The following is a 25,584-nucleotide window of genomic DNA, read 5'->3' on the forward strand; positions in this document are numbered from 1 at the left end:
CTTTAGCATCAATGGTAGCTCCACACACAGAATGATGGTAGAACAAAACCCTGGTTTTTGTATACGTAAATTGCAAGGGCCAAATTTTGAAGATAATTCTGCACCCGCAATTCAGCCCAGATTTTCAGAAGACCTCAGCATCCATCCAAATAAATGGCCAGATTTTCAAATTAGCTCAGCACGCTGGGTGCTGATTTTTCTTGAAAATCTGGCCAATGGGAGCTGAGCACTTTTGAACCTCTTCTCCTTATGTAGGTGCCTAATTGAGAACTGGACTCTTGAAAAATTTGATTCCAATTGTGGGTGCTGAGCACTTGAAAATCTGGCCCCAGATGCACGTCTGTTAGAAACTGAAACTCAGGAGATGGCAACCAGCTTTACTTACCTAGGAAGAAAATATCCACTGAATACATTGCATTTCTCAGAGTTTGAGGCATATGCTTTTTTCATTCAAGTTAAGCTAACATCTATCAACCTGTTGTATTTTACTGGTTTGGGAGTATTGGACCATATCCTTGAGTCCTTTCTTAGCCAGAAAGCCATAGACTTGGGTGCAGGCCTTATGTAAGCCTGAGGATGTGATTTAGCAGTCCATTCGTGTACTGCAAAGCATTTTAAACATAGGATTAACTTTAGGCAGTACCTAAATCCCATTGCATTCAATGGGGCTTACACACACAAAAGAATTTAAGTGTGTGCTTAACTGCTTTTGTGACTAGGAATGGATTTAAGCTTGCACTTAAGTGATTTGCTGAATAGGTTCTGAAAGACTGCACGTAGTATCACTGCGGACAGCTGTGGGCCTTGTGATATAAATTACATTTTTAAAGCTACTTTTAAGAGCTTCTCTGCTGTTTAGCTGATTCCTGCTTGACTGTGATGGGAAGGTACCAAAGCAGCACTGAGTATAAAGATAAACAATATATAAATGTTTAAGAAATGTATTTTGAGCTTAAGTTGAACAGTTTTAATTTTAATTTTTTCCGGCAAAGTAATATACAAAACTGTGCTTTTATATGATCCTATAATCTGCGTCTTTTCATGCAAGTCGTCTTCTGGGCTTTTGTCTTTGTGTCTTGTATCATGTCCTCTCTATGTGCTTGTCTAGTAAGCCATAATATGACTAATCCTAAATGCGGAGCTTGCCTTTGAGACTCTGCTAATATTTGGGACCTAGAAATGTCAAGGCTAATCTCGTATTTTAAAAAATTAAGTATCCAACTCTTTTCCATGCAAAAGTATTCTTGTAAATACAAACTGGCAGTCACACTGCTGTCAACTGATCAATAGAGTTGAAAGTTTCTCAATGTAGTTTTTCCCCCCCATGATGATAGCAGTTTTATTCATGTAGCTCTGACACCCCAGAGGTAGCTTATGACACCTACGCTGCCTAGGCTACTGCTGATGATATTAAGGCCACCTCAGTCTCCCACCCCACCCCAAGGGGCTGGATGGTGCTTATAGGTGTGCTTTCTTCTCTGCTAAGCAGCTCAATAGCACAAGAGGCAGTAAGATCTAATAAACTAACCATATGATACAGCAAATTCCTACAGTCTCCTGCAGCAGACTCCTACATTCTAATTGGCTCTCACAAACACCCTCTGCAGCTTCAGTCAAGTCACTTGATCTCTCTACTTTGGGACCCCTACCTGTAAAATGAAACAACAATACCTACTGACCAGTCTCAGAGGAGGCCTGGATTATTGATTAATGGGTGTAAAATGATATATAAGAGAATTGAATTAAAACCCTTAGTGCCCTCAGTTTATACCAGAAATTATGCCTTGAATAATCTTATCTAAATATTGGCAGCTATGCACTGACCCCCTATAGTGAGTAAAGCACTATATTCAACTTGTATAACTGAAATGAGGGAAGTGGATCTCAAGATTATGGCAGAACTTCAGGGGTATCCTCCCCAGTGAAATTATTTTGAAAATTCCTCCTATTTGATGCAATTTGGGCCATTCCAAAGGCAAACAAAGTGCTCTTCAGAAATATTGTTATGATCTCAGGGTTAAGTCTCTAGTAACGATAATTTAGCAGTTTCCCAAGAGCCCAGGAAATCACCCTCAAAATCAATTAAGTTTGATGGCAAAAATTTTGCAAATGTTCTTGAGATTTCCCCCTCTAGGACATCACTGCCCTGTGTATATTCCCTATGTGATTTGATGTGTATAAAACCTAAAAATACACATTTGTTTCTTTTAGAAGATAAAGGGAAAGCGAAAACCAGTGGTTCTAGTCAGTCTTCAAATACTGAAGTGGGCCTGTTCCTTCCCAAACCTGGAGCTATAACATTAGCACCTATAACATCGACATCATCCTCTAAGAGCACAAATGGAGCAACAAGCACAGTTTCTGAATCAGAAGAGGAAAAAGCCAAAAAACTACTTTACTGTTCACTATGCAAAGTGGCTGTGAACTCCCTGTCACAGCTAGAAGCACACAACACAGGTGAGTTCCTACAACATGTAAGTATGTGACTGTGTGTCATTTAAAAAAACCAAAACACTATAGAGTTAAAATCCTTTATATTTTCAGGCACAAGAACTTTTAAATACCTATTTTTTAAGATATCCTTTACGCAATCCCCTGTTGTCTAGACCAATGATTTCACCAAACTTTCTACAGCCCATGATTTCTAACTGTACTTTGTCCTGACTCCAGAGGTGCTTCCAACTAACATGAAGTGTTCAACTTCATTGTAAATTCTGTACTTCTTCACTTTCCAATATATAATATATTTATTCTTATCATGCCTAGTTAAATGATGCAGTTGGTAAAGTATAGTTTTTATGCAATAACTTGAGGATTTACTTTTTAGATTTGATGTCATAGAGGCTTTGAACAATTGAGAGAAGATGCTTATAAAGTATATGTTGCCTTTAAATCTATCTTTCCTTACCTCAAGAGAAATATTAAGTCCAGGAATCCCTTCCTTTGTAGCTCTTTGAGAGAGGAAGGAAGGAACATCTATCCTCCCTCTTCCCACATAAAATTGGATGGATGGAACAAACTCCAAAAGACTTTTGTGGTGCAACCTTTGCTTGGCATCCTCTCTCCTGGACTGCAGGCCTCGAGAGGATCAGGACCCCAACAATCACATTGATTTATTCCAGAGATGTACATCATTAAGACCAGGATTTCTTATGGATCCTCATTCTTCATGGATTCCTACACTTAAAGCCAGGGGGTGAAATCCTGGCCCTACTGAAGTCAGTGGCAAAAGTTTCATTGAGTTAGTGGAACCAAGATTTCACCCAGGATCTCTTCCTCCATACTCCTCACACTGCACTAAAGGCAACACAATTAGCTTCCATCCATATTTTCTTTTAGTTTCTAAGCTGCAGGTCTCTAACTCCTTCACTGAGGAGCCACTGAATAGGAAGAGGTAGCTAGTGCTGCTTTAAACAGGATTACCCAATTCCTGTTGATATGCAGATTTTAGTATCCTCCTTGGCCACACCTAATGTGACCAGATGTCCCGATTTTATAGGGACAGTCCCGATTTTGGGGTCTTGTTCTTATATAGACTCCTATTACCCCCCACCCCTGTCTTGATTTTTCACACTTCCTGTCTGGTCACCCTAGCCCAGAGGTGAAAGTAAGCCAATATGATTCAGCTTCTCCGGCGGGGATTTAAAGGGCCCAGGGTTCCAGCTGCTGCGGGGAGCCCCAGGCCCTTTAAATCACCGCTGGAGCTCTGGCAGCTGGGCTCAGATGAAGATTTAAAGGGCCTGGAGCTCCAGTCCCTGCAGGGAGCCCAAGGCCCTTTAAAGCACCTCCCAAGCCCCGCTGCCGGAACTCCAGTGGCACTTTAAAGGGCCCAGGGCTCCCCGCAGTGGCTGGAGCACCGGACCCTTTAAATCCCCAACTGAGCCCGGCTGCCAGAGCCCCAGGGCCCCGGCAGTCAGGCTCCAGATGGGATTTAAAGGGTCCAGGGCTCCCTGCAGTGGTTGGACCTCTGGGCCCTTTAAATCACCACTGGAGCCCTGCCGCTCCGGGGTAGCAGCAGCAGGGCTCCCGCAATGATTTAGAGGGCCCGGAGTGCCATGGCGACCTGAGCCCCAGGCACTTTAATTCGCCCCAGGGCTCCCAACTGCCTGTGCAGTTGGGAGCTCTGGGATGATTTAAAGGCCCTTGGAGCTCCCAGCCACAGCCGGAGCCCCAAGGCCTTTAAATCTTGAAAGGTCCCACCTCTTCCGGTTGAGGCCACGCCCCCAATCAGGACTCCCACGTACCGGTAAGTCCTTTAGGTTACCTTCACCCCTGTCCTAGCCAAACCCCCTTATTCCCACATGAGCCACTTGCAGAATGGAAAATGGCAATAACCTGGATCATGAGATGGAGAGGGAAATATTCCAATGTGTCCCTCTTTCCTTTCTGCACAAACCCTCAGACTTCTTTATGGTTTGCTCTCTTCTGTACCATGCAAGGGTGAAGTGTGTAGTATAGTAATCAAAGTCAAGATAATGCATAATCTAAATGTGTGTGGAGTATTTGACCATTCTAGTTCTTAAACAGTCATTTCATGTTATGGAAAATCCAAAAGGGGATGGAAACTGCAGCAATTCTCTATAATAAGTTTGTGATTTGTAACTTAAGAAAAAACATTCCATCTTCGTTAATCCTTATGCATGTAATTGTCCATTAGGTTCCAAACACAAGACAATGGTGGAAGCTCGGAATGGTGCAGGTCCAATTAAATCTTATCCTAGGCTTGGATCCAGGCTGAAGATTCAGAATGGCAGTAAGGGCTCAGGACTGCAGAACAAGACATTTCATTGTGAAATCTGTGATGTCCATGTCAATTCAGAAATTCAGCTTAAACAGGTACCTCAAATACCTCGGAAACTTTTGCCTGAGTGCTAATGCTTTGTGCCTTTGCAGCTTGGATCACAGTACCGTGTGTATTTGATTAATTTTTAGTTCATGTGATTTACTCCAAACTGTTGGCCTTTATTTAGCAAGACACAGCTACTTAGATCATTGCTGCATCCCATAAGCCTTAATTGTCTCTCAGTGTCTTCGATAGGGGACCTGGTACATGCAGCTGAAAAATCAATTCCAAAAAGAATAAAACCATGAGATCGCTAAACTGCTTTGTGTTCTTTTTTTATTTCAGCACATTTCCAGCAGAAGGCACAAGGACAGAGTGGCAGGGAAGCCTATGAAACCTAAATATAGCCCTTACAACAAACTTCAGCGCAGCCCAAGTATTTTAGCAGTAAGTACTGTTACTATGCAGCATCACTGCTGTATATGTGAGCTTGTGACCTTGGGACTCCCACTGCAGAGACTAGGAGTATGACGGGGTAGAAAGCTTGTGAGTATCTCCCCCTGCAGGCTGAATCTGTATTAGCATCAGATTTGAAGATGGTTATGTATTCTGTCTGCCTCCTCAAAGGCAAAATAGCACTCCAGAGTTATTTACTGCTAGACGGGAGGGAATAAACAGTGGGCTGTGGAATGGATTGTGTATCTAGTGGAAAGATGTGAACTCTTCTGTTTTTAGTACACTCCCTCTCTTTAAGGGGCACACACTGCCTATGTGAGCATTTAAGAAAACATGATGATATGAGGGATGTAGCCTGGGAGAAGGGCTTAAGATGTAAAGCTAAAAACATACTGACTTATCCTGCACAAACAGCAAAGTAAAGTGTGTGCTGTATTAGGCTGGTGTGGGAGAGTTGTGAGGAATTTAGGAGCATTAATTGCTTATCATCAAGGCATTTATTACTGGGCTACTAGATCACTATTTCCTGCCTTGGTCCCCAAAAATCCTCAACCCTTTGTTCCCCTTTCTCTGGGGTTCCTCCCCACCAGCATCCCCCATAATACTGTCTTGCTAGTTTCTCTAGCCTAGGGGCAGGCCGCTCACCAGTCAGCCTGATTCTAGCTCAGGAAGAGTTGCATGCTCTCTGCTCACTAGTTAAGTCATCCTGCAATGGTTGCTGTACTGGGTTCATTAGAGAGCAGTGTGCACAACCCATAGAACAACAGTGCTTTTATGTGTTGGAATTAGAGATGGAAATACTCACATCCCAAAGTGAGACACTATCCAAAAAGCATATGAAACCCCTGCAGAAGTTGAAGTATTAATGTTTCTTTGTAATCATATAGTCTAATGAAAATGCTTCAGGCTTTCTCTAACACTCCCCATTCACTAGCTTTGGGTCACACTAATGTTTCTCACTTCTGGAAAGCATTATATTTTTATCTCTTGGGTTTAATACCGATGGTAATAGAGCCAGGACATAAGTCTCTCTCCTCCCACCCACAAATACTTAACCTTGAAACACACCAACCCACAAGTGGAGTTATACTGTATATATTTCATGGGTAATTTTACAGTACTCACACCAGATTTGTTGAGGATCTCAAATTGACCCGTCTTTTTTTTTTTTAAATGATTGGGTTTTTTAAAAAAAATTAGTCTTGGAGATTAGAAAATATGCTGAAAGGAACAAGTGTGCATTAGCAGAGAGAGAACTAGATGAACTGATGGGTGTTTCCCATATCTGACTTTTGCATTTTTCTAGCTCATTTTTATAAATGAAAAGAAATGAGGAAAATGTACCTTTCTATTTTGTAGAGTCCTGTCAAAGTCATGATCTTGACCCTTTTTTTCCCAATCTTGAGTTTCCTGATGGTGGTAGTTATAATTTACAGATATTCACTCTTGTAAATTACCTCTAACCTCCACATACTGGAGCACCCACATCTACTCCATGTGGATTTGTGTGTACTTAAATGTGCAGTTCGTTTGTTTAAATTGTCCTGTGTGTAAGAAGACAGCATGGATACAATTTTCAAAATTGCTGAGACAAGGTTTCCCATTCAGTAAATGCAAATTGCACCTGCATTTTTACACCAGCAAAATTAATTGCAGGTGAATATTGGAGTACTTGTACTTTCCTGATTTGCACCTGTAGTCAAGCAGTTAAGATTACAAGCACTGACATTTTCACCCATAGTTCAGGTGCAGGTGTGAAAATGCCAGTGCAAATTTTGCAGTTGAACATGTGGTCTAATATCTCTTCTGTAAAGCAGCCTGTGTTCATTTGCCCTTTTGGCTACAAGCAAACATCTCAAACAGCTGCTACTAGAAATGGTTATAATTAGAGCAAAGGAAATACAGTAATTATAAATCAGGTGTGAAGTACTAAGAAGCAATTGAAAACAGATTTTATTCATGCTATCCAGAAAGGTAAAAAGCTTAAAAGCTTAATGAACATTTTGCCAGGGTTCATGTTTTTACTCGTTTTTAAAATGGTGGCGGGAACAGTATTTACATTTTTTTTTTCTTTTTTTCAGGCAAAACTTGCATTCCAAAAAGATATGATTAAGCCCTTAGCACCTGCTTTCCTTTCATCTTCTCTTGCTGCGGCTGCAGCTGTGTCATCTGCTCTGTCCCTCCCTCCCCGTCCGACTGCCTCTTTGTTCCAGGCACCTGCAATCCCACCAGCTCTCCTAAGGCCAGGCCATGGTCCCATACGTGCGACTCCTGCATCGATCCTTTTTGCACCGTACTAATTTTGTAGTGATAATAAGATAACTATGGCCAGTAGAAGGGGGAAAAAGAAAGCAAAGCAAACAAGGATTTTATTTTAAAATGTCTTTCTCTTTTATAATGTCGGGCAGTGTGGCACCCCAGCACTCCAAGTCATAGAATTTTTCATGGACAGATACTGTACTCTAGAAGCCTAGGCAATGTCTCTGTCTCTCTCTCTCTCGCTCTTTAAATTAAAATAATTTGTCTGAGAATGGTTTACCAAAAGCTTAATGGCTCATAAAAAGCTAGCATCAAGATTCATTCATCTGTTTGTTGGTTGGGGTTTTTTAAATATGTATATCATGCACCTTGTAAACAAGGAACACAGAATATTTCCTGAGTGACTTGAAAACTAGGGTCTTCCTCGCTCACACATGTAAATAGGTCTCTGGAATCCAACTGGGTATATTCTAGTGTGAAAAAAGGTAGATTAACCAAGTGCTTAATTGTGGATAACATCTTAATAACTGACTGCATCCTTTTCTTTTCAGTGTGCTCTTGTTGACAGGAATTGTGTACTGTTTTAGACCGCAGTACTGGTGTATCTTGTGTAGTACTAGAGATGTATTGCCTGTCTCAGTTAGACATTTTTAGTTGCTGTGCAAATGTTTGGAAGCAATGCAGCTTTAAAGCTTTTTTTTATTAATGTATTTCTCTTGTTTCACATTTTAGTTAGATTAAAAATAGAAAGCCATATAACATATACTTACGATTACTACTTGTTTACTATTTTCATTTTAACTTATTTTGTAGTTTCCTCACTGGTGTTGCTAAGCAATGTTTAACATTAAAGAAAAAGCAAGCTTTTTAATTGCACATTACCACAACTCACATGCATTGTTCAAGAAGACAATGGGCCGTGTATTTATACATAAATATCCTTTCTCTTCATTTCTAAACTTGTTTCCTTTGTAACAATGCTGCATAATGTTGTGGCTCCCTAATGCAATAATGTACAGAACATACAATATTTATAATTGACTGACTGTCTTTTCTGTTTACTGACTATATTGAAGTTCTGCCCTCCCTCGTCTCTTGTCCCTACCCCCTTTTATAAAGGTAATATCAATATGCAGCACTCAGACTGAAGTCTTTGTGCGATATTGAGGGCAACAAGTATAATAAAGGAATAAAATAGAGTTAACTCTTTTAGAACATCTTTATCTGCAATCCGTAAATAGTAAAATGTCTGTGTATTTTTTTTAAATGTATCTTTTCAATAAAACAATATGAAAAAATAGAAGCACTTTTTGTGTTTGGGGTATTTTTTAATGGGCAAAAAAAATTGCATGGAACAAACAAAACAGAGCCACTAAGGCAGTAGTTCTCAACCTTTCCAGACTACTTATCACCTTTCAAGGAGTCTGATTTGTCTTGTGTACCCGAAGTTTGAGCTCACTTAAAAACTACTTGCTTACAAAATCAGACCTAAAAATACAAAAATATCACAGCACCCTATTACTGAACAATTGCTGCTTTGTCATTGTTACCATATCATTATAAAATAAATCAACTGAAATAGAAATATTGTACTTACATTTCAGTGTCTAGTGTATAGAGAGCAGTATAAAGTCATTGTATGAAATTTTAACTTGTACTGACTTCGCTAGTGCTTTTTATGTAGCCTGTTGTAAAAGTAGGCAAATATCTAAATGAGTTGATGTACCCTCTGAAAGAAACCTCTATGTACCCCCAAGGGTATGTGAACCCCTGGTGGAGAACCAGTGAGCTAAGGGAATCTCTAGTCCAGTAGACAGCAATATCCCAGAGTATAATTATGGTACCTGTAATACTTCCTTTAAAACTGCCAACATTTTTCTCCTACATTTTTTAGGCTTTTTATTGGTGGTTTTTGTAGCTCATCTTAAAATATTCAACCTTTTGGCAAACTCAAGGAAAACTGCTGAACCAGATGAATGTATAAGATCAGAAATGAAACACCACTCTAATATGCTCCCAAATGGCCATGTATGGGATTATCATTAAAAACGCAATTGATTGTGGTTTAGACTGGAAGCAGGATATTTTGAAAACCTTTATTCTGTATTAATACAAAAAAAGTCATTGTGAAGCAGTTAGGGTTACTACATACACAAAACACATCTAACGCAAATCCATAAAAGCAAGGAAATGAAAATTTAAGCCACTTAACAGTACATACTTTATACTTCTCTATCCCCAAGCATACACCTAACTACTACAATTACCATACACCACAGGCCATGTACCATTACCTTAACTCTGCCCCCTTGTCACCCTTCTGCTCACACCCTTTACTTTATTATTTCTGCCGCCCCCCACCCCACCCAACACTAGTTCTGGATATTTGGTGTTGTGGGAAGGTAGTTTGGTAAAGCATTGTGTGAAGATTAGGGAATGATAGAAGGCTGATGGCCCTCAGGGGGTGGAGTTAAGGTTATGGAACATGGTCTGTGGTATACACGCGTGAGCTCTCTCACTGTATATATGTGTGTTCTTGCTCTCTGTCTCTCTCTCTATATATATCTATATATATGAATTTCTACATACCGTGTAATAATCCTATTGAGAATAAGGGTTACAGTGTACAGACAGATGTGCTTTCGTGCACACTGATTTGGGCCTGATGCTGTAACTCCTACTCATACTGAGTGAGGTCTACTCACCCAAGTAATGTCAGTGAGTACCTGCATGAAGAAGTGTTACTCAACATGAGTTTGTTCTGCTGAATCAGAACTACAGCTGGTTGTATGGGAAAGGGCAGTGTTTTATGGAGTATAACACTCACCTTTTTGCTGTTGCCTGAAAGCTCTACTTTGGGGGGTGTTATTTACTGTTCAGGTACAATTGTGTGAATAGGGCTCAAATTAAATAGCTTCAGGTTAGTACAGTTTCCCAAAGCCACAAAGAAATACCTATATGAGGTGCATATAACCCTTAACCATAGGAGGTGCTATCAAATAATAGATTTCATAGACAATTGACAGTTTTAATATGAGGTTTTTTCCAAAGGGATCCTAGGTAGAAGAAATACTCTATAAGATGTCATCCACAGTGGAAGAATATGTAATTGCATCCATGAATGAGTGAAATCACTTAACCCATAGAGCCCAAAGGGCTCAAACAAACAGGCTCTGAGCCAAGAAACTAACGCTCCCATTCAAATTCATGTCAGAACTCGTGCGCTTTTCTTTGTTTATCTACATTGTGTGCTCCACTTTCAACTGAAGTCAAATCCATGGCACACATGGGACTGAATGTTTGAGGTAATATTTGCATGATAAATAGTAAGCACTCCCATTAAGGCTGCTAGTATTTTGCATTTTATAGCCAAGCTCTCAATAACAGGGATCTGATGTATCCACCCAGAACAACATTGTATTTTATCAGCTGACTTGGATTTTCCAGGATCACGTCTCCTGGGATGTAAAGTCATTACAGACAGCTGGCTATAAAGTTCACAGATTCACTCAAAGTATTACCATTTAAACACCTTTTAAAATTGGCAATGTCATTAGTGTTTTAAATGAGAATGTTGAATGTTTGAACAACCAGATTATTTTTAAAGTAATAAAGCCAGATTCTTTCCTATGCCAGGGCTCCGTTCAGTGCATCAGATGGGATAGGGTGTCTTGGCACCAATTCTAAGGTCCCAGTCCAGTGCTGCTTAGAATTGTGTAAGACAGCTTTCAATTGTGCCACTAGTGTAAGGTGTTTAATGGATCCTATACCAAGAGACAATTGTAGCAGAGCTCCATCACATCTTCTACATCTGAAGGGATACAGGGCGTAGATCTGGCACAGATATACCAGCAGGAATTCTAATTTGTGTCCAGATTAGTCTCTTAATGTCTCTGAGCGGTGTAATGGCGCCAGAGCCTAGCCAGAGGATCTGATCCATACAGTTTTTCAGCAGACAAATGAAAAAAGGTGATCCTTTCTGACCACTAGAGGGAGCAGGTTTGTCTTCCCTTACTACAGGTGGGAATTTTTATTAGAATTTTTTCTTCTGATTTTGGTAGGGTGGAGGATATATTCTCATATTAATTTCATCCACTGCAGTTCCTATCAGATAATATTATGTTGGGAATCAGTCTATCGGCTGATAAACTAAAGATCATTAGACATTTGCCATGAGAGGGAGATTAATTCTCTCATAAAAATAAATAAGGAAAAGGGACACACAAAAGCTACCAGATGGCATGTGGTTTATTTTATTCCCTTTCTTTGTGACCTGCCATCCTCTTGAGTAATATGTTACAAGCCTGGACCAGCAAAGATTTTGCAAAGGGAAGTCCCATCACACTTATGTGAAAAAGAGAGATCACAACTGTTTTAGGCTGTGGGGTGGAATATGCTCTCTAGAGGTCATTTCACCATATTCATCTACCCAGTAATAAACAGCATAATATGAAAAATGTACACAGTAGCCTATGGTAACTTTAAACCATTCAGTCCGTGATGTTGATGATGCATATTTTTATAAGTTTGAAAATACAGTATCAGCACTCGTACTATCATTCAGCCAGTAGAGCTATACAAGACCCTACAAATGAATTAAATCCATACCAAAACTTATAACTAGCAGGGGAAATATGGTTCAAGAGTAAACCTATCACTGAAGAGCATAACATTAAAGGACAGACAAGCAAAGAATTTCCTAGTACAAATAATCTCACCATGTAAAGTATAAGAATTTGATAATAAAGTAGAACCTATCAGAGTTACAAACACCAGAGTTCTGAACTGACCAGTTTCATATCCCCCGTTTGGAACTGGAAGTAGGCAATCCGGCAGCAGCAGAGACCAAAAAAAAGAAAAGCAAATACAGTAGAGTACTGTACTGTGTTAATCATAAACTTTTTTAAAAAGGGAAAGTTTAAAAAAAAGTTGACAAGGTAGGAAACTGTTTCTGTGCTTGTTTCATTTAAATTAAGAGGGTTAAAAGGAGCATTTTTCTTCTTCATAGTAAAGTTTCAAAGCTGTATTAAGTCAATGTTTAGTTGTAAACTTTTGAAAGAACCACCATAATGTTTTGTTCAGTTACAAACATTTCAGAGTTACAAACAATTGCCATTCCAGAGGTGTTCGTAACTCTGAGGTTCTACTGTACCCCTTTAAATAGTTTGTAGGCCCGCTAGGTGGCTTTCTTACTAAATCTCTTCTCATACCACACCCATCATGGTAATACCTGAACGCCTTCCAGGAGTGCATTAAGCAATGTAACCAAGATCTGTCACGTGTTTGTTTTCTCCTCCTCTCTCCCGGGAAAGAAGTATGTGCAGCAGAACGTTTCGTTTAGGAGTTTGTATACATATTTCTTCCACACACTATGCACTGTCAGACTGAAAAGGGTAGTGAAATGCTCAGACCAGTGCTGACTGACTATTTGGGGGATATCTCAAACGTCTTGGCTGTAAAAGGGAACAGAGGGAGAGTGCAACCTAGCATGTGCAGAGGTACTAACTGCAGCCTAACTAGGAGCAAGAAAGCACATTGAGAAACATGGTTGTGTGACTGACTGCTCTGTGGAAAGTAGAATTTACACAAAAATTCAATAGCAGGTTTGCATGTGATACGCTAGGCACTGAGATTTGTCTCTCCAGAGAACTGGAACAAGGAACAGTATGGAAAAATCTACTTAATACAGGTCTGCTGTCACGCTTATATCTGCTTGACAGAACATCTCCCACTGAGAACAAACCCAGATCTATGCATCTCTACAAACGGGAATAGCTCCTAGCTTCTCTCTCAAATAAATTCAGACAAATTCTTCAGCAGTTACCATCTGGTTGTCATTACCAGTTCAAACAAACAAACAAAGCTGGCTTACATAATAGAAACTAGTTATTTTTCAATTATTGCTTTAAAATGTGCACACATCTGTAGTGTCTACGGCTAAGCTGTGTGTGTGAAAGTCTGGGGGATGTGGGAACTGTAACTCCCAAGGGGTGGTAGGAAGCATAATGCTTTTTCAAGGGATGGTCCCTCTTGGGGGTGCTGGGAGAGGGGAGATGCAGCACATTCAGCAGTGGCACTTCCTGCACCTGTATAAACAGTTTAGTATGTCAGGTGGCAGATGTGGAGACAGGGTCCTGGTCATGCTCCCCCGGCCAGTCAGGGTTAAGTCTATGCAGTTTTTTCACTTTGTGCTTAGGGAATGCTTGCAGCCACCTTATAGGTTCATCTATGGCTGCAGCAAGTGTGTGAGGTGACCTTTCCCACCACAGTGCACTAAGGAAGGGACAGGCAGAACTGGATTTGTAATGGCTGTGAAATTAAGGCAAACTGTGTGTTCCTGCACACCTCACCTGTTTGCACATTTAACAATGGCCTTGTCTAGCCTAGGAAAGTAGGTTGTATTTAAAAACATGTTTTCTGGTTATGGTGAACCCTAGATTCCTCAGCTAAAAGGTGTTAAACTCTGTTTATGTAAGTGTTCAAAATGTGTTAATTAAGAGATTTTTAAACATGTCCTCTTTCCCAAGGCTAGACAGGACCAAGGTTACAGGCTGCTTCTTGTAACCTCACATATAGCATGTAATCCTGGTAGGTATAAATGTCAGACATACACAGCAGCCAGTCACTCATCACCAAAGCTAAGACTATAACAATTTTGTGCTAAACGCCTTCCTTGATTGTCAGCAGATGTAAGGTAATGGGCACCTTGCATCTGACCTGGGATCTGAGTTTAGTCCTTAACTAGCATGAGAAATTTCTATTTCTTTTCATAGGGATTTCCTCTTTCCCTCACTGTCACTTAGGCCCGGAACCTGGGTGTCTTCTTTGACTCAGCCTTCTCCCTACAACCATATATCCAAGCAGTGACTAAATCTTGGCACTTTCCTGCACTAAGATCCAGCCTTTCTCCTTCACCTACAAGCTACACCTCACATCCAGTCTTTCATCATCTCATGACTTGACTATGGCAACCATCTCCTCTCTGCTCTTGTCCCCATGCCATCTTCCCCTGCTGATATCCATTCACAATGCTGCTGCAAGGATCATTTTCCTGGCTTGTGCTTCAAGCACGTCATATCTCTTCGAGTCCCTTCACTGGTTCCCTGTTACCACCACATCAAGCATAAATTATTTTCTTCATTTTTAAGACCCTTTATAGTATTCCCCCACTTCACTTACCTCTCCTATGCTATGAAGATGTCAGCCCCTGCCTCTGCTCCACCACTGATGTCAGTCTTCATTGCCCGGTTGTCAGATTTTCCAACAAGCACCTGTGCACCTGCCCCCTTTCACGTGGAAGGAGCTCACCATAAATAGCTATCACATCACCACCTCTTGTCTTCCTCCCAAACCCTCCTTAAAACTCATGTCTGCCATGATACCCACAAAACCTTAAGTCATCAGGCAACTGGTGTGCTGAGATCGCTGCTTCTCAGGCTGATTATAATCAGCGTTGTTAACGTTTGTTTCCTTTGTATCCATCTGTTCGCTCTCATCTTAAACTTCGATTGTAAGCTCCTTGGGGCAGGGACCATCTGACTTAGCTTTGTACAGTGTCTAGCACTGTGAGGCCCTGACCCCTGCTTGGAGCCCCAGCCATTGCCACAATACAAATAAATAACAATTGGCTTTTCCCTCTGATACCCAGGCCGCTTTCCATTGTCTCAGCCTCACTCTCTTTTCCTACCTCTTTACTTTCATGTCAGTTTAAAGCTGATTTAAAATCTAGTAACTGTCAGAGCTGCTGCTACCTCTAGTCACTCTGCCAGTCCCACAGTATGCTGAGTTTGGCCCTAGCTTCACTGACGGACAGGCCACCTCCAAAAGGTCATTTCAGCATAATATGGCACCTGCAGTGTGACTGAGTAACAGCAAGAGGAGTTTCTGTGGTGACAAATTTTAAAATGGTGCAAGGCTTTAAGAATGGGAGACAATATTCCATCAGGCTGCTGTGATCTGAGCTCTGTCACCCTTCACTATGCTAAGCAAAACTTCTGACAGATCCATTTCTCACTCAGGCATGTACAGATCTCTGCAGCACTTTCCCTGCACCAGGAGAAGGTGGGCTGCTGCCTTGCTATAGATATTGTAAAATTAGACCTGAATACCAGTCAGCTGATATGAGCTGGTAGACCGAACAGCCCACTCATCCAAGGTCACTAGCTGTTGGAAGTGTAGTGCTGATCTGGCCTTCTAATCATAGTAACAATATACTGTGTATCATGGTGGCTGAGGCAGATCTCTTTCTATTTCTGCATGGGAGGAACTTAAGTCACTATCGGAACAATAACAAAGCAGGAACCAGATGGCGTTTATCCAAGAGCACAAAGCAAGCCCTAGTGTCCTGAATTTCCTGTTTCACTACTTTTGCACTGGTGTAACTTTGATTGTAAATTAATTAAGAGATCCAGCACAGCGCATTGTTTCTCTTTCAGCTGCATGTTCAGGAATGTGTTTTGGTTTCCTATTTCTTGGCAATTTGTGCTGAAGGTCATGCTTGCAAAATGGGTGCTTTTATTGAGGGCATGATACTTCATCCCTGTAATGGGCAGTTTTGTGTTGGGACTGCCTCCGTGTTTATTTCAGATCTGGCCTGTGGGGCTTGTTTACTCTTGTATTCTGTCTTTTTGCTTCTTTTAAAGTAGATGCATTTCAATTCTTTCTCCTCTTATAAATACTTTGTTTGGGGAGCATGGTTTTCAGTAGCCCTGCAAGCAGCTACTTCTCTTTGCAAAGCTACATCAATTTTTCACACTAACTTTGCTTGGACCAGGTTAGCAGTGGTACGACAAATAATTCAGTCTTTAAATAGTCTAGTTCAAATTCATGTGACACTGGTTTATTCTACAGGCCAGGAACATAATGGGCTGTGGTCACACCTAGCACCTTGTTCCTTGTAAAGAAAATGTGCCTTGCTCAAAAGATTCTTGTCGGATTCAAAGCACTGTTGACATTTTTGAATGACTTTGTCTAGCAGTTTACAGTCCCTTTATACACCACATTAATGGGCTCTGTGTGTGTGTGTGTGTGTGTATATATATATATATATATATATGTATATGTATTTGTATGCATATATATATTTTTTTAAAAAGTTGAAGTTATGTTCACTGAATATACTATGCTCTCCCCACAATTGTGTTCAGCCATGTCAAGGATCCCACAACGCTTTGCAAAGCTGATCTGAGCTTGGGCATTAAAAATAGGAAGCCTGTCAAAGCCAAGATACATGAATGCTGTATCCTCCTAGCACAGGTTGGGATGGACCTCCACGCCCAACTGGTTTGGAATGTATATCCAGGGGGAAAAGAATATGAAAAGTACAGCACAAAACAATAAGTTAAGAATCTGTTATGAACTGTTTTGTTGGATTTTAGTGACATGTAAAGTTTTGTAACTTATAAAATTTTACTATAAATACTATTAGCTGAAGTGGGTATAGTTGCTACAAAATAAGAATTGCTGCCCGGAAGGAGGGTATATACTGCTTTGTCTTTAGATGCTAAGTTCAGTTATTTGGTCCCTTGAACATTTTAAAGAGTGAACCACAAATGTAGTCAAGCAACTGGCTACACCTTTTTGTCAATACCACTGACTCCAAAGCTGTAGTACTAGTAACCAATCCCCTTTTCTCTTTTTTTAAAAGATCCCCTGAGCAACTTGGAATCCACTTCCTGTCCCCACACACACCTGTTCTCCTAGAACAGGGACACATTCCATATGTCTGTGTCATTCTTTTCTCTCGTATCTGCAGGGAAGTAATTAGCATCAATTTAGAGCATGGAAAAAACTCCAGTGTGAGATTCACCAGTGACTTTCACAAGTGAAAAGTGTTTGCTGATGAATTATTCAGAAAGAGAGAGGAGAGAAGGAACACAATGTTTAGCTGACTGAGTTCAGACTGCGTTAGCTAACTGGTGGCAGTCACCAGTCCCTAAATCCCAGACTGGAGTTTCTTGCCTATGCTAAATGGAATCCAGTTATACCTCCATCCCCACACTGCTGCCCCTCTTTGGACTATGTAAGAAAAAAATTCAGGCAATGATTCCTCCTACCATACTGAGCCTCTGCACAGCTAGCCCTGGCACTGGGATCATAAATCAACATCCGTGATCTCACTCTGTAAATGATTTAGTGCAAATTGAGGGGAATTGGTTCATGGTACCAAAGGCACCACAAATGTTCAGAGGAAGTGTGCGCTACAAATTAGAGCCGCATTTGCAGTCCAAAAGTTATTTTAAAAATTATGGTTTAATGTTCAATTCCTGAGAATGAGCTCAGGTAACTCCTGCTTCTCACTTCTGAACTGTGACACCCGCTTGGCTGTGCATTATCCTGCCCCGTGAGTTACACACCCATGAAAATAAACCACAGACCAATGCTAGCCTGCCCCCTATCACCACTTCTTTCTCACTCACATTTTGTATTTCATATCTTTATTGCTTTCTATTTCTAAGAAAATGAGTGGGGAGTTGGGCTGTTGGGCTTTTTTTAATTCCCATTTTGTGGGGACTGTTCACCAGTTTCCGGAACAATGATTCCCCACCTCAGGAGAGTGGCTGGTTTTTATAACAGCTCGTTGACTATCAATGACATCAGAAATTAACATAGGTTGGAACAGGATGTGGATCTCTCACCCCACTGGCCAAGGAGGTGGGGAGCTGTGAGAAAGCACCACTTTCCCAAGCCTCGGAGAACTCTTGCTCTGCTTTTAGCAAAGGACAGGGAGCTCTGCTTCTCCCCCATATTGCTTTACTTCTCAGGCCAGGTCCACACTACAGCGTTAAATCGATTTAAACAGCGTTAAATCGATTTAACGCTGTACCCGTCCACACTACAAGGCACTTAAAATCGATTTTAAGGGGTCTTAAAATCGATTTCTGTACTCCAGCTAAACGAAAGGAGTAACCCTAAAATCGATATTACTAAATCGATTTAGGGTTAGTGTGGACAGAAATTGAAGTTATTGGTCCCATTCTTTTACTGAGCTACCCAGAGTGCACCGCTCCAGAAATCGATGGTAGCCTGGGACCATGGACACACAGCACCGAAGTAATGTGCCCTAGTATGGACACGTAAAATCGATTTTATAAAATCTGTTTTATAAAATCGATTTTATTAATTTCGATTTTACTCTGTAGTGTGGACGTGGCCTCAATCCCTGATTGACAGCATATTGTACACATTCAGCTATATTGGTAGATCCCTGGGTCTTCAGGAAGATCCCCACAATAGATGTATTTCAAACACCCTTTTAAGGCATGCATAGTTTGTTTGTATCAAGTTACTTCTGGTTTATCCTACGTACCTTTTGAATATTTATGTAGCAAAGTCCTGTGCTGCCCACACACAGAAAGAATGGTTGCCAGCTAGCCTGCAAAACAATTTTAGAGACAGAAACCAGGGATTTCTGCTCCTGAAACACTGGGATTTATATGATGGGGCTGTTCATGATAGTCAAAGGCTGCATTTGACAAACCAGGTGATCCCTTCTAGTTCTATATCCTATGTTCCTATTGAGCTAAATGGGAAACTTCCTTATCTGTTAGAAGCACTCAGGCTCTTATGCCGTACCGGTCAGTCAGTCACTGAAGGGCGTAATGATCACACTCACTTAGCCAGGATGTTGCATGTATAGAGGTATAAACTGTTACATGTATTTAGCAACAATTCCAAAATTAAAGGAATTTCGGATAAGAAACCAACGGCTGATTGAAAAATTAGCACCTAGTAACCTGTAGAACAAAAAACACAACCACTGACAATGAGGATGGGATACTAACCTAGTTTGTAGATGCTGCATCTGGTCACTAAAAAACTCTATGGGCACCTTTCTCTTTCCATGTGTTGTCTGAACAGCCATAAACACATTTTCGTACTAAAAACCTTGAGTTCTTTTCAGACTTCCAATTTTCTGACGATAGGTTGAGCTATACTTCTCTTTGCCAAGTCTGCTTCTATGCTTTGGAAAAGCTTGGGCATATATAGTAGAAATCAGTTCAGAACAGTCACCTATTCATTTTTAATAAGCCAAAATCATTCACAGCCTCACTGCCAATGTACTAAAATCTAGAAATATCTTCAAAGCAAGGAAGTCCCAGACAGAGCTGAGGTAACTTGACCAGTCTTAACTATTGCCTCTTGTTGCTCAGTGCACCGCATGTAGCATTCAAATCCACATCTTGGTGGGTGACAATTAACATGAAAGAAGGAACTTTCCAAATTTTGAAGTTTCAATTAAAAAAATCTGCTGAAAAATCAGTTAAAAAAGTTAATAGGGAAGGGGTGCTTTTAAAAACCTTTAAAACAATGATATTCTGAGAGGGTATAAACTGCACCAGGATGTCTGGGCATTGTTTCTCATCACCATTCCTTAGCGTCCTCTGCCACAAGAATAGGGCAGGGACCGCACATCCCATTCCAGTTGCCATAGACGAGGCAACAATGGAGAGCTGCAGGACCCTGTTGCTTATTAACACATTCCCATACTATATAATGGGAATCCCAGCTCTTGGCCTCATGGTCTTCATTTGGTTTGACACCTCCTTCCTGGAACAGAGACAGGAGCCAAACCATTCACCACTGTCCATGGCCAATGTAAATATGTAGGGGCCAGACTACAGCTTTTGAATGGGAGTAACTGCAAATATTTCCAATGGAAAGAGGAGGAAATCCTTTTAAATCTTGGAATTCTTTATTTTGCATGTGGTTTCACTTGTGGCATCAGAGACATGAGCATTAAAGTGGAATGACATTTGAGGTTGAAAAGTATAATTTAAATACTGTATATGCACCCCAGATACTGAAGTCCTCTCAAGACTTTTATCAACAAGACCGGATGTCCTTTAGAGCACCCCATATGGGAAATTTATCTCTGCCTGGCCACCTCTTAAATTATCTGACTCCTCCAAAATATACATAGACTTTTAAAAAGGACTTCAGGAGAGGTCAATAAAAGCAGGGCCCAGAAGGCAAGTAAAATTTCTTTTAAGGAAATATAAAATAGAAAATGAAGAGAATGCCATTTCATGACAGAAATATATTTCATAGCATTGTCAAAGGAGTCATCTGTATGTTCTGTTCTTATCAAAGAAACAAAGTGAGCAGATTAAAATGATCAAACCCTTTTTGCTTGGTATTTCCAGTACAGAGAGCATACAATTATTCCCCCTTCCTCCAGAGACTGTCTGCAGATTTTTCAGGAGCAAGTTAACACAGTGATGAATTTCAACAGCTAACCCTCTTGTTTTCTATTCCGTATATAAAATGGGGGACATTTTAGTCCCCAATGTACAGTAATTGAGACTAGAGGCTTTTGATGGTCAGCCTATTAAAGGAAGCTCATGAACTTTCAGGTAAATAGAAATTCCTTAAAAGGGGAAGAGCGTGAGCAGCAGACTTGGTAGCCTGTAAAGATGGCTGTGAAACTGGCCAGTCCCAAGCATTAACTCCTTTAGCCCTTACTGAAAGGAGGAGGAGATCAGGCAAAACTGAGATCACACCATGCCACTGTCCTTCACTTTATAATGATGAGAAGGAAGAAGAGGAACTAGTTTCTCTTCCATCAGCACAGTGTACTGGAAATGTCATTTGGAAAACTCCTGGGGCCTGGGTAATCTGAGCTGTGGGAGCTAAAATGCAATTTGTGATGCTGTAGCCAATCTAAAAAGTCAACTTGACTACCCCTGAGGGTGACAGCACACTAGTTAGGAACCACTGCCTTAGACTATTTAAAATGAAGGTATTTCAGAAATCTAATTTACTTTTCATTACTTCTGCTGTATATTGCATGTCTGTGGCCTTGGATGATGATAGACTTGTCAGTTTCATCTTCAAGTTCTCATGCACTGGCCCAATGGTGCAAAATTTGGGTTACAAACTTTCCAGGAGAATTTTTTCTGTTTATGAGAGAAATACCATTTCCACTGGCATTTTAAAAAACGGAAACATTTCTATTGATCTGTAACTTATTTTTTTTATAAAACTTAAAATTTGGATCAAACTTTGTCTGTCTGGGCCTGTTGACCTAGGATTTCAGACAGGGTAAAAACCCATACACCTGACAAAGTAGAAATGTAGTTAGTTCATTTTGGCACCAGTTTAAAATATGGAAATTAGATATGTGTACCCAAAGAAATAGCTCGTTAGTCATTGTACAGGAATTGATATCTGCTGCCAAGAATTTTTAACGTTGCTACAGAATGTTCATACCACAAAGACAACATCAGACTCCAGCCAGGGCTTCGTGGAATTTAACAGGCCTGCAGCAGCTGAATGTAACCTTGCCAGCATTATAGTAAAATAGCTTAATTCTGAAGAGAAGTTTTCAAGCTGATAAAATAAACTATTTGGCTTTGGCTGAAAAGTTCATATTGACCAAGCTTGATATTTTCCCTTATTTTGTAAAATTTACTGGAAGGCACTGAGAGTAATCTTTAATGCGCTCGCTATCCAGCTGAGTTAGAATGGCCATTAGAATTTGCATTTTTATCATTTCCGAAGTGTCCACCCTTTCTCTTTATAACATTTTCAAATGTCTGGGGCTAGAGACAGATCCTCAGCTGATCTAAATCAGCCTAGCAGTAGAGCTAGGCAGATTTGCAGCAACTGAGGATCTGTTCTCTGATGATGTTCTCTACTTACACTGACCCAGGGAAGCAAAGGCTGGTGGGACTCAAGTGCAGAAGACAGGGAGCTGTTTCTTTGAGTGAGGGCGTTCACCCTGAGGAATCCCCTCTTCTACCTCACTGCCCTTCCTAGAGAGCAGAGGAAAAGTGGCACTAGGGGTCATTGTACTCTTTATCTTCTTTGAAAGGTGTTAAAGAGGCCAAGTTCACATTTTTCCCTATGTGACCAGCACAGGGACCTAGCCAATGGCTGCATATTTCCTGCTGGACCCATGAGCTCAGGAGAGAGGGGATCCAGCAAAACAGTACAGAGGATGGAGACATCTATGCTGATGGGAGAATTGAACCCTCTAAAATCTCAGGCCTCTAAATCCCTTTGAGGGGAAGTCTTGTAGGAACTCCATGAAGTGAGCCTGTTTTCCTGCCTTCTATGCCTCTTCCATAGGCTGGAGAAATATGGCCCATGCTGCCCAATAAAATTTGGTTTGATATATAATTAAAGATCATCTCTGCTAGGTGACTGATTCTTTTTGGCACTGCCTATATTTTCCAGTTGCAAAACTTTAGGGACCACACTGATCCCTGATGTAACTCCAGCTGATGTCAGTGGAAATACTACTGGGGTGAACTTAGTCCTATATTTCATTTACACTGCAGTTGCCATTAAAGGAAGATTTTAGACAAGGCTTGCTGATGCCCATTTTGTGATCCAGACTCAGCCACTGTCATGTTGAATGTGTACAGTGAAACTCTCTAAGAGCAGGGAATAACAATTTTTAAAACCACAGCTTTTAAACTGCAGAAGTCCCATCAATGCAACTACAAAAACAATTGTCTCCAACTCTTGTTTAAAGGAATCACACGCCGCTAGTTTCAACAAAACACATCATCTTTTCTAGGGAAAACGCATGCATGTGCTCCACCAAAATTCTAGTTTTGTTTTCCAAGATTAATTAATCACAAGGCAAAGAAAGTTTCTGTCACCAAGGAAAAAGGAGGTTATTACACTACTTTAGCATTTACTGTTCTAGGTAAATGAAGTTATTTACCACAGAACTTAACAAGGAATCTGGATACAAACTTTACAGTTGGGCTCAGCTCTAGTAGGAACAAAGGTGTAGTAATTGCTGCATCCAGCTGAGCTCACAATATAACACAAATATAGCTCTATGCATATAATATTAAACATTGAAAATGAAAATGTTCTGTGCTGAACTCACATATTGCACTTCCAAAAATGGATGGGAATTCTGAGGCTATGGCTACACTGCAGCTTAAGTTGACATAAGTCATGATGCTCAGGCGTGCAAATTAGCCATCCCCATACTCCCACCCGAAGCGACATAACTTATGCTGACTTAAGCACTGGTGTAGACAGCACTTTGTTGGCGGGAGAGCATCCGTAATTTATAGCCAATCATACATCACTTCTGAACTTTGTCCACTGAGTAAGAGAATTTAAACTGCTATAACTTACATGTTCGGGGGCAGCCAGAATCTGGCCCTAACTGACATGAATTTGAAATTACCAGCTCATTACATTTGAGAAATCAATTATTTTTACTTTAAAAGTTAAATTTAAAAGTAGCTCCCTGCAGCCTACTGAATGAAGGTCAAACAGAATATTAACACCTGCCAGTGCTGTGTGAAAGCCACTGCTTTCATAGAAACGTAAGTTCATTTTACACAGTTCTGAAAACCTTGAGTTTCATGAGAGCGTTGAGCTTATTCAAAGTCCAAACCCAAAGTTACACTTTTGCAAATGGATGAAACTCTCCTGGCTTTCTTCCTTTCTGGCTATAGGTCTTGGCTGCCTAGGGACATGGGGCATTCTGGGGTGTCTTAGCCTCACAAAGAGGTAAAGGGCCTGTAGAGTGGCAGCCCTGGGACCAGTGGAGCCCCCTCCAGACTCTCTGTGGCACAGAGAGGTGAGGGAAAAGGCAATTCTCCTGGTTCCTTACAGAAGATACTAAGTGTGGGGGTAGGTGGGCCCTACTGACTGGCCCTCCAGTAAAGGAAGGCTAAATGAAGAGGTTTGATTGGCTGTCCCTGAAGATCCAGAGGCAAGATGGCCAACCCCGCTGAAAAAACTGAACGGGGGGTAGTTGGGTAAAAAGTGAACGTGCCTCATCTCCTCCCACCAGCCAATGTTAGAAGGTAAGACAGATGTCCCGGGATTGCAGGATTGGTGACTTGGTGAAGGTGTTTTGGGCTGGCTGAGCTACACGGAGCCATGGAAACTTCAGTTCGTTTTATCTTTGAAGCCTTCCCACAATGCTGTATTCAAGCCATGGTAGTGTTCTGGGTCTTTCACTTTCATGAGTATGACATTTGCTGCTTTCTTTCTTTTTTTTAATATGATTTCTGGAGGAAATTAGATACTTTGGTCAAACTGTTCTTCACCATTTTTTTTAGTACTGTGTGCTTTATAATTTGTTATAAATAGCTTCATAGCTAGGAAAATAAAGGCCCAAATCTTCCCCTGCATTTGCATTCCTTGAGTTATACCACCTGTCCAAGGCATCCTGAAACCCAGCACAGACAACCATGAATGATCACTCTACTAGCGGGAATCCTTCAGAAGCATAGAGCCAGCATAATGATTTCTATGCTGCCCCACATTCCTTGTGGCCACAGCAGGGGACATGGCCAAGGCTTCCCAGCAATCCCCACCTGTCTTCCTTCAGACTGCTCTAATTTATGCTAGGGAACTGCCCTGACACATAATTGACCGAGAATCAGTAGAATATCCATTCCCCCCCTTCCCTAAAGTCCTACAGTCCTCAGCCACAGCTATGAATCCAGACCAAGTTTCAATCTGTACATGACAGATAACTTAATTGTACCAAGGATCTGATTAATAACACAAAGGAACTATAATAACTTAATCAAGCTTCTGGTCCAGATGGTGAAAATACTCTCAACACTGTGAATTTAACATTGAACTTGAGAACTGAATATATTATTGCTTTAGAAAATGGATATTTTAAATTTAATAAAAGTGGTTTCATGGGTAGAGACAGCCTTTTCCAGTTGGCTGAAATACGCACAGTCAGTTTCTGGGTTTGGTTTGGTTTTGTTCCTCCCTCTAGTTACAAAGTCAAATTTATGTTTTGAAAAGTAAAATGCTGGAATTTGCAATTGTATTGTTGGAACAAGTTGAAATGCCCCATCCGCTGTGTCGTCGATCTGTGTTCCATCATCATACTGCTAAATTTTAGTAGTCTGGGTGTGGTGGAATTGGGAGATGTATTTCATAGCTACACTGGCTTGTGGGTCTAGCAAGAAACTGTAAAGATGTTGAGCCATTGGGGAGAAATAGTTTCTTTTGGAGCGTTGTGTCAATGAGCATGCTATATTTGGATAGAAATTAGTGTAACCCCTTTGGGGTTTAGAGAGCATGGCCACTTTAATCTTTTTCCTAAGGAGGAGAGGGAGCAGTAAGAAAAAGGAGGGAAA

The 25,584-nt window shown here is 40.8% G+C and overlaps 1 protein-coding gene across 4 annotated transcripts in view; it reads left to right on the forward strand.

Annotated features, from left to right (window-relative positions):
- ZNF385B (zinc finger protein 385B) overlaps positions 1-8,744 on the forward strand; it is a 242,035-nt gene extending 233,291 nt beyond the window's left edge. For all 4 annotated transcript variants that reach the window (XM_050916808.1, XM_050916810.1, XM_050916811.1 and 1 more), the window contains 4 exons: positions 2,212-2,457; positions 4,658-4,836; positions 5,129-5,230; positions 7,321-8,744. In XM_050916808.1, coding sequence (XP_050772765.1) covers positions 2,212-2,457; positions 4,658-4,836; positions 5,129-5,230; positions 7,321-7,539 — 746 coding nt within the window. In that variant the 3' untranslated portion in view covers positions 7,540-8,744. The remainder of the gene's footprint in view (positions 1-2,211; positions 2,458-4,657; positions 4,837-5,128; positions 5,231-7,320) is intronic.
- Positions 8,745-25,584: the final 16,840 nt, after the last annotated feature.

This window comes from Gopherus flavomarginatus, chromosome 10 (assembly GCF_025201925.1).
Source record: "Gopherus flavomarginatus isolate rGopFla2 chromosome 10, rGopFla2.mat.asm, whole genome shotgun sequence".
Lineage (NCBI taxonomy): Eukaryota > Metazoa > Chordata > Testudines > Testudinidae > Gopherus > Gopherus flavomarginatus.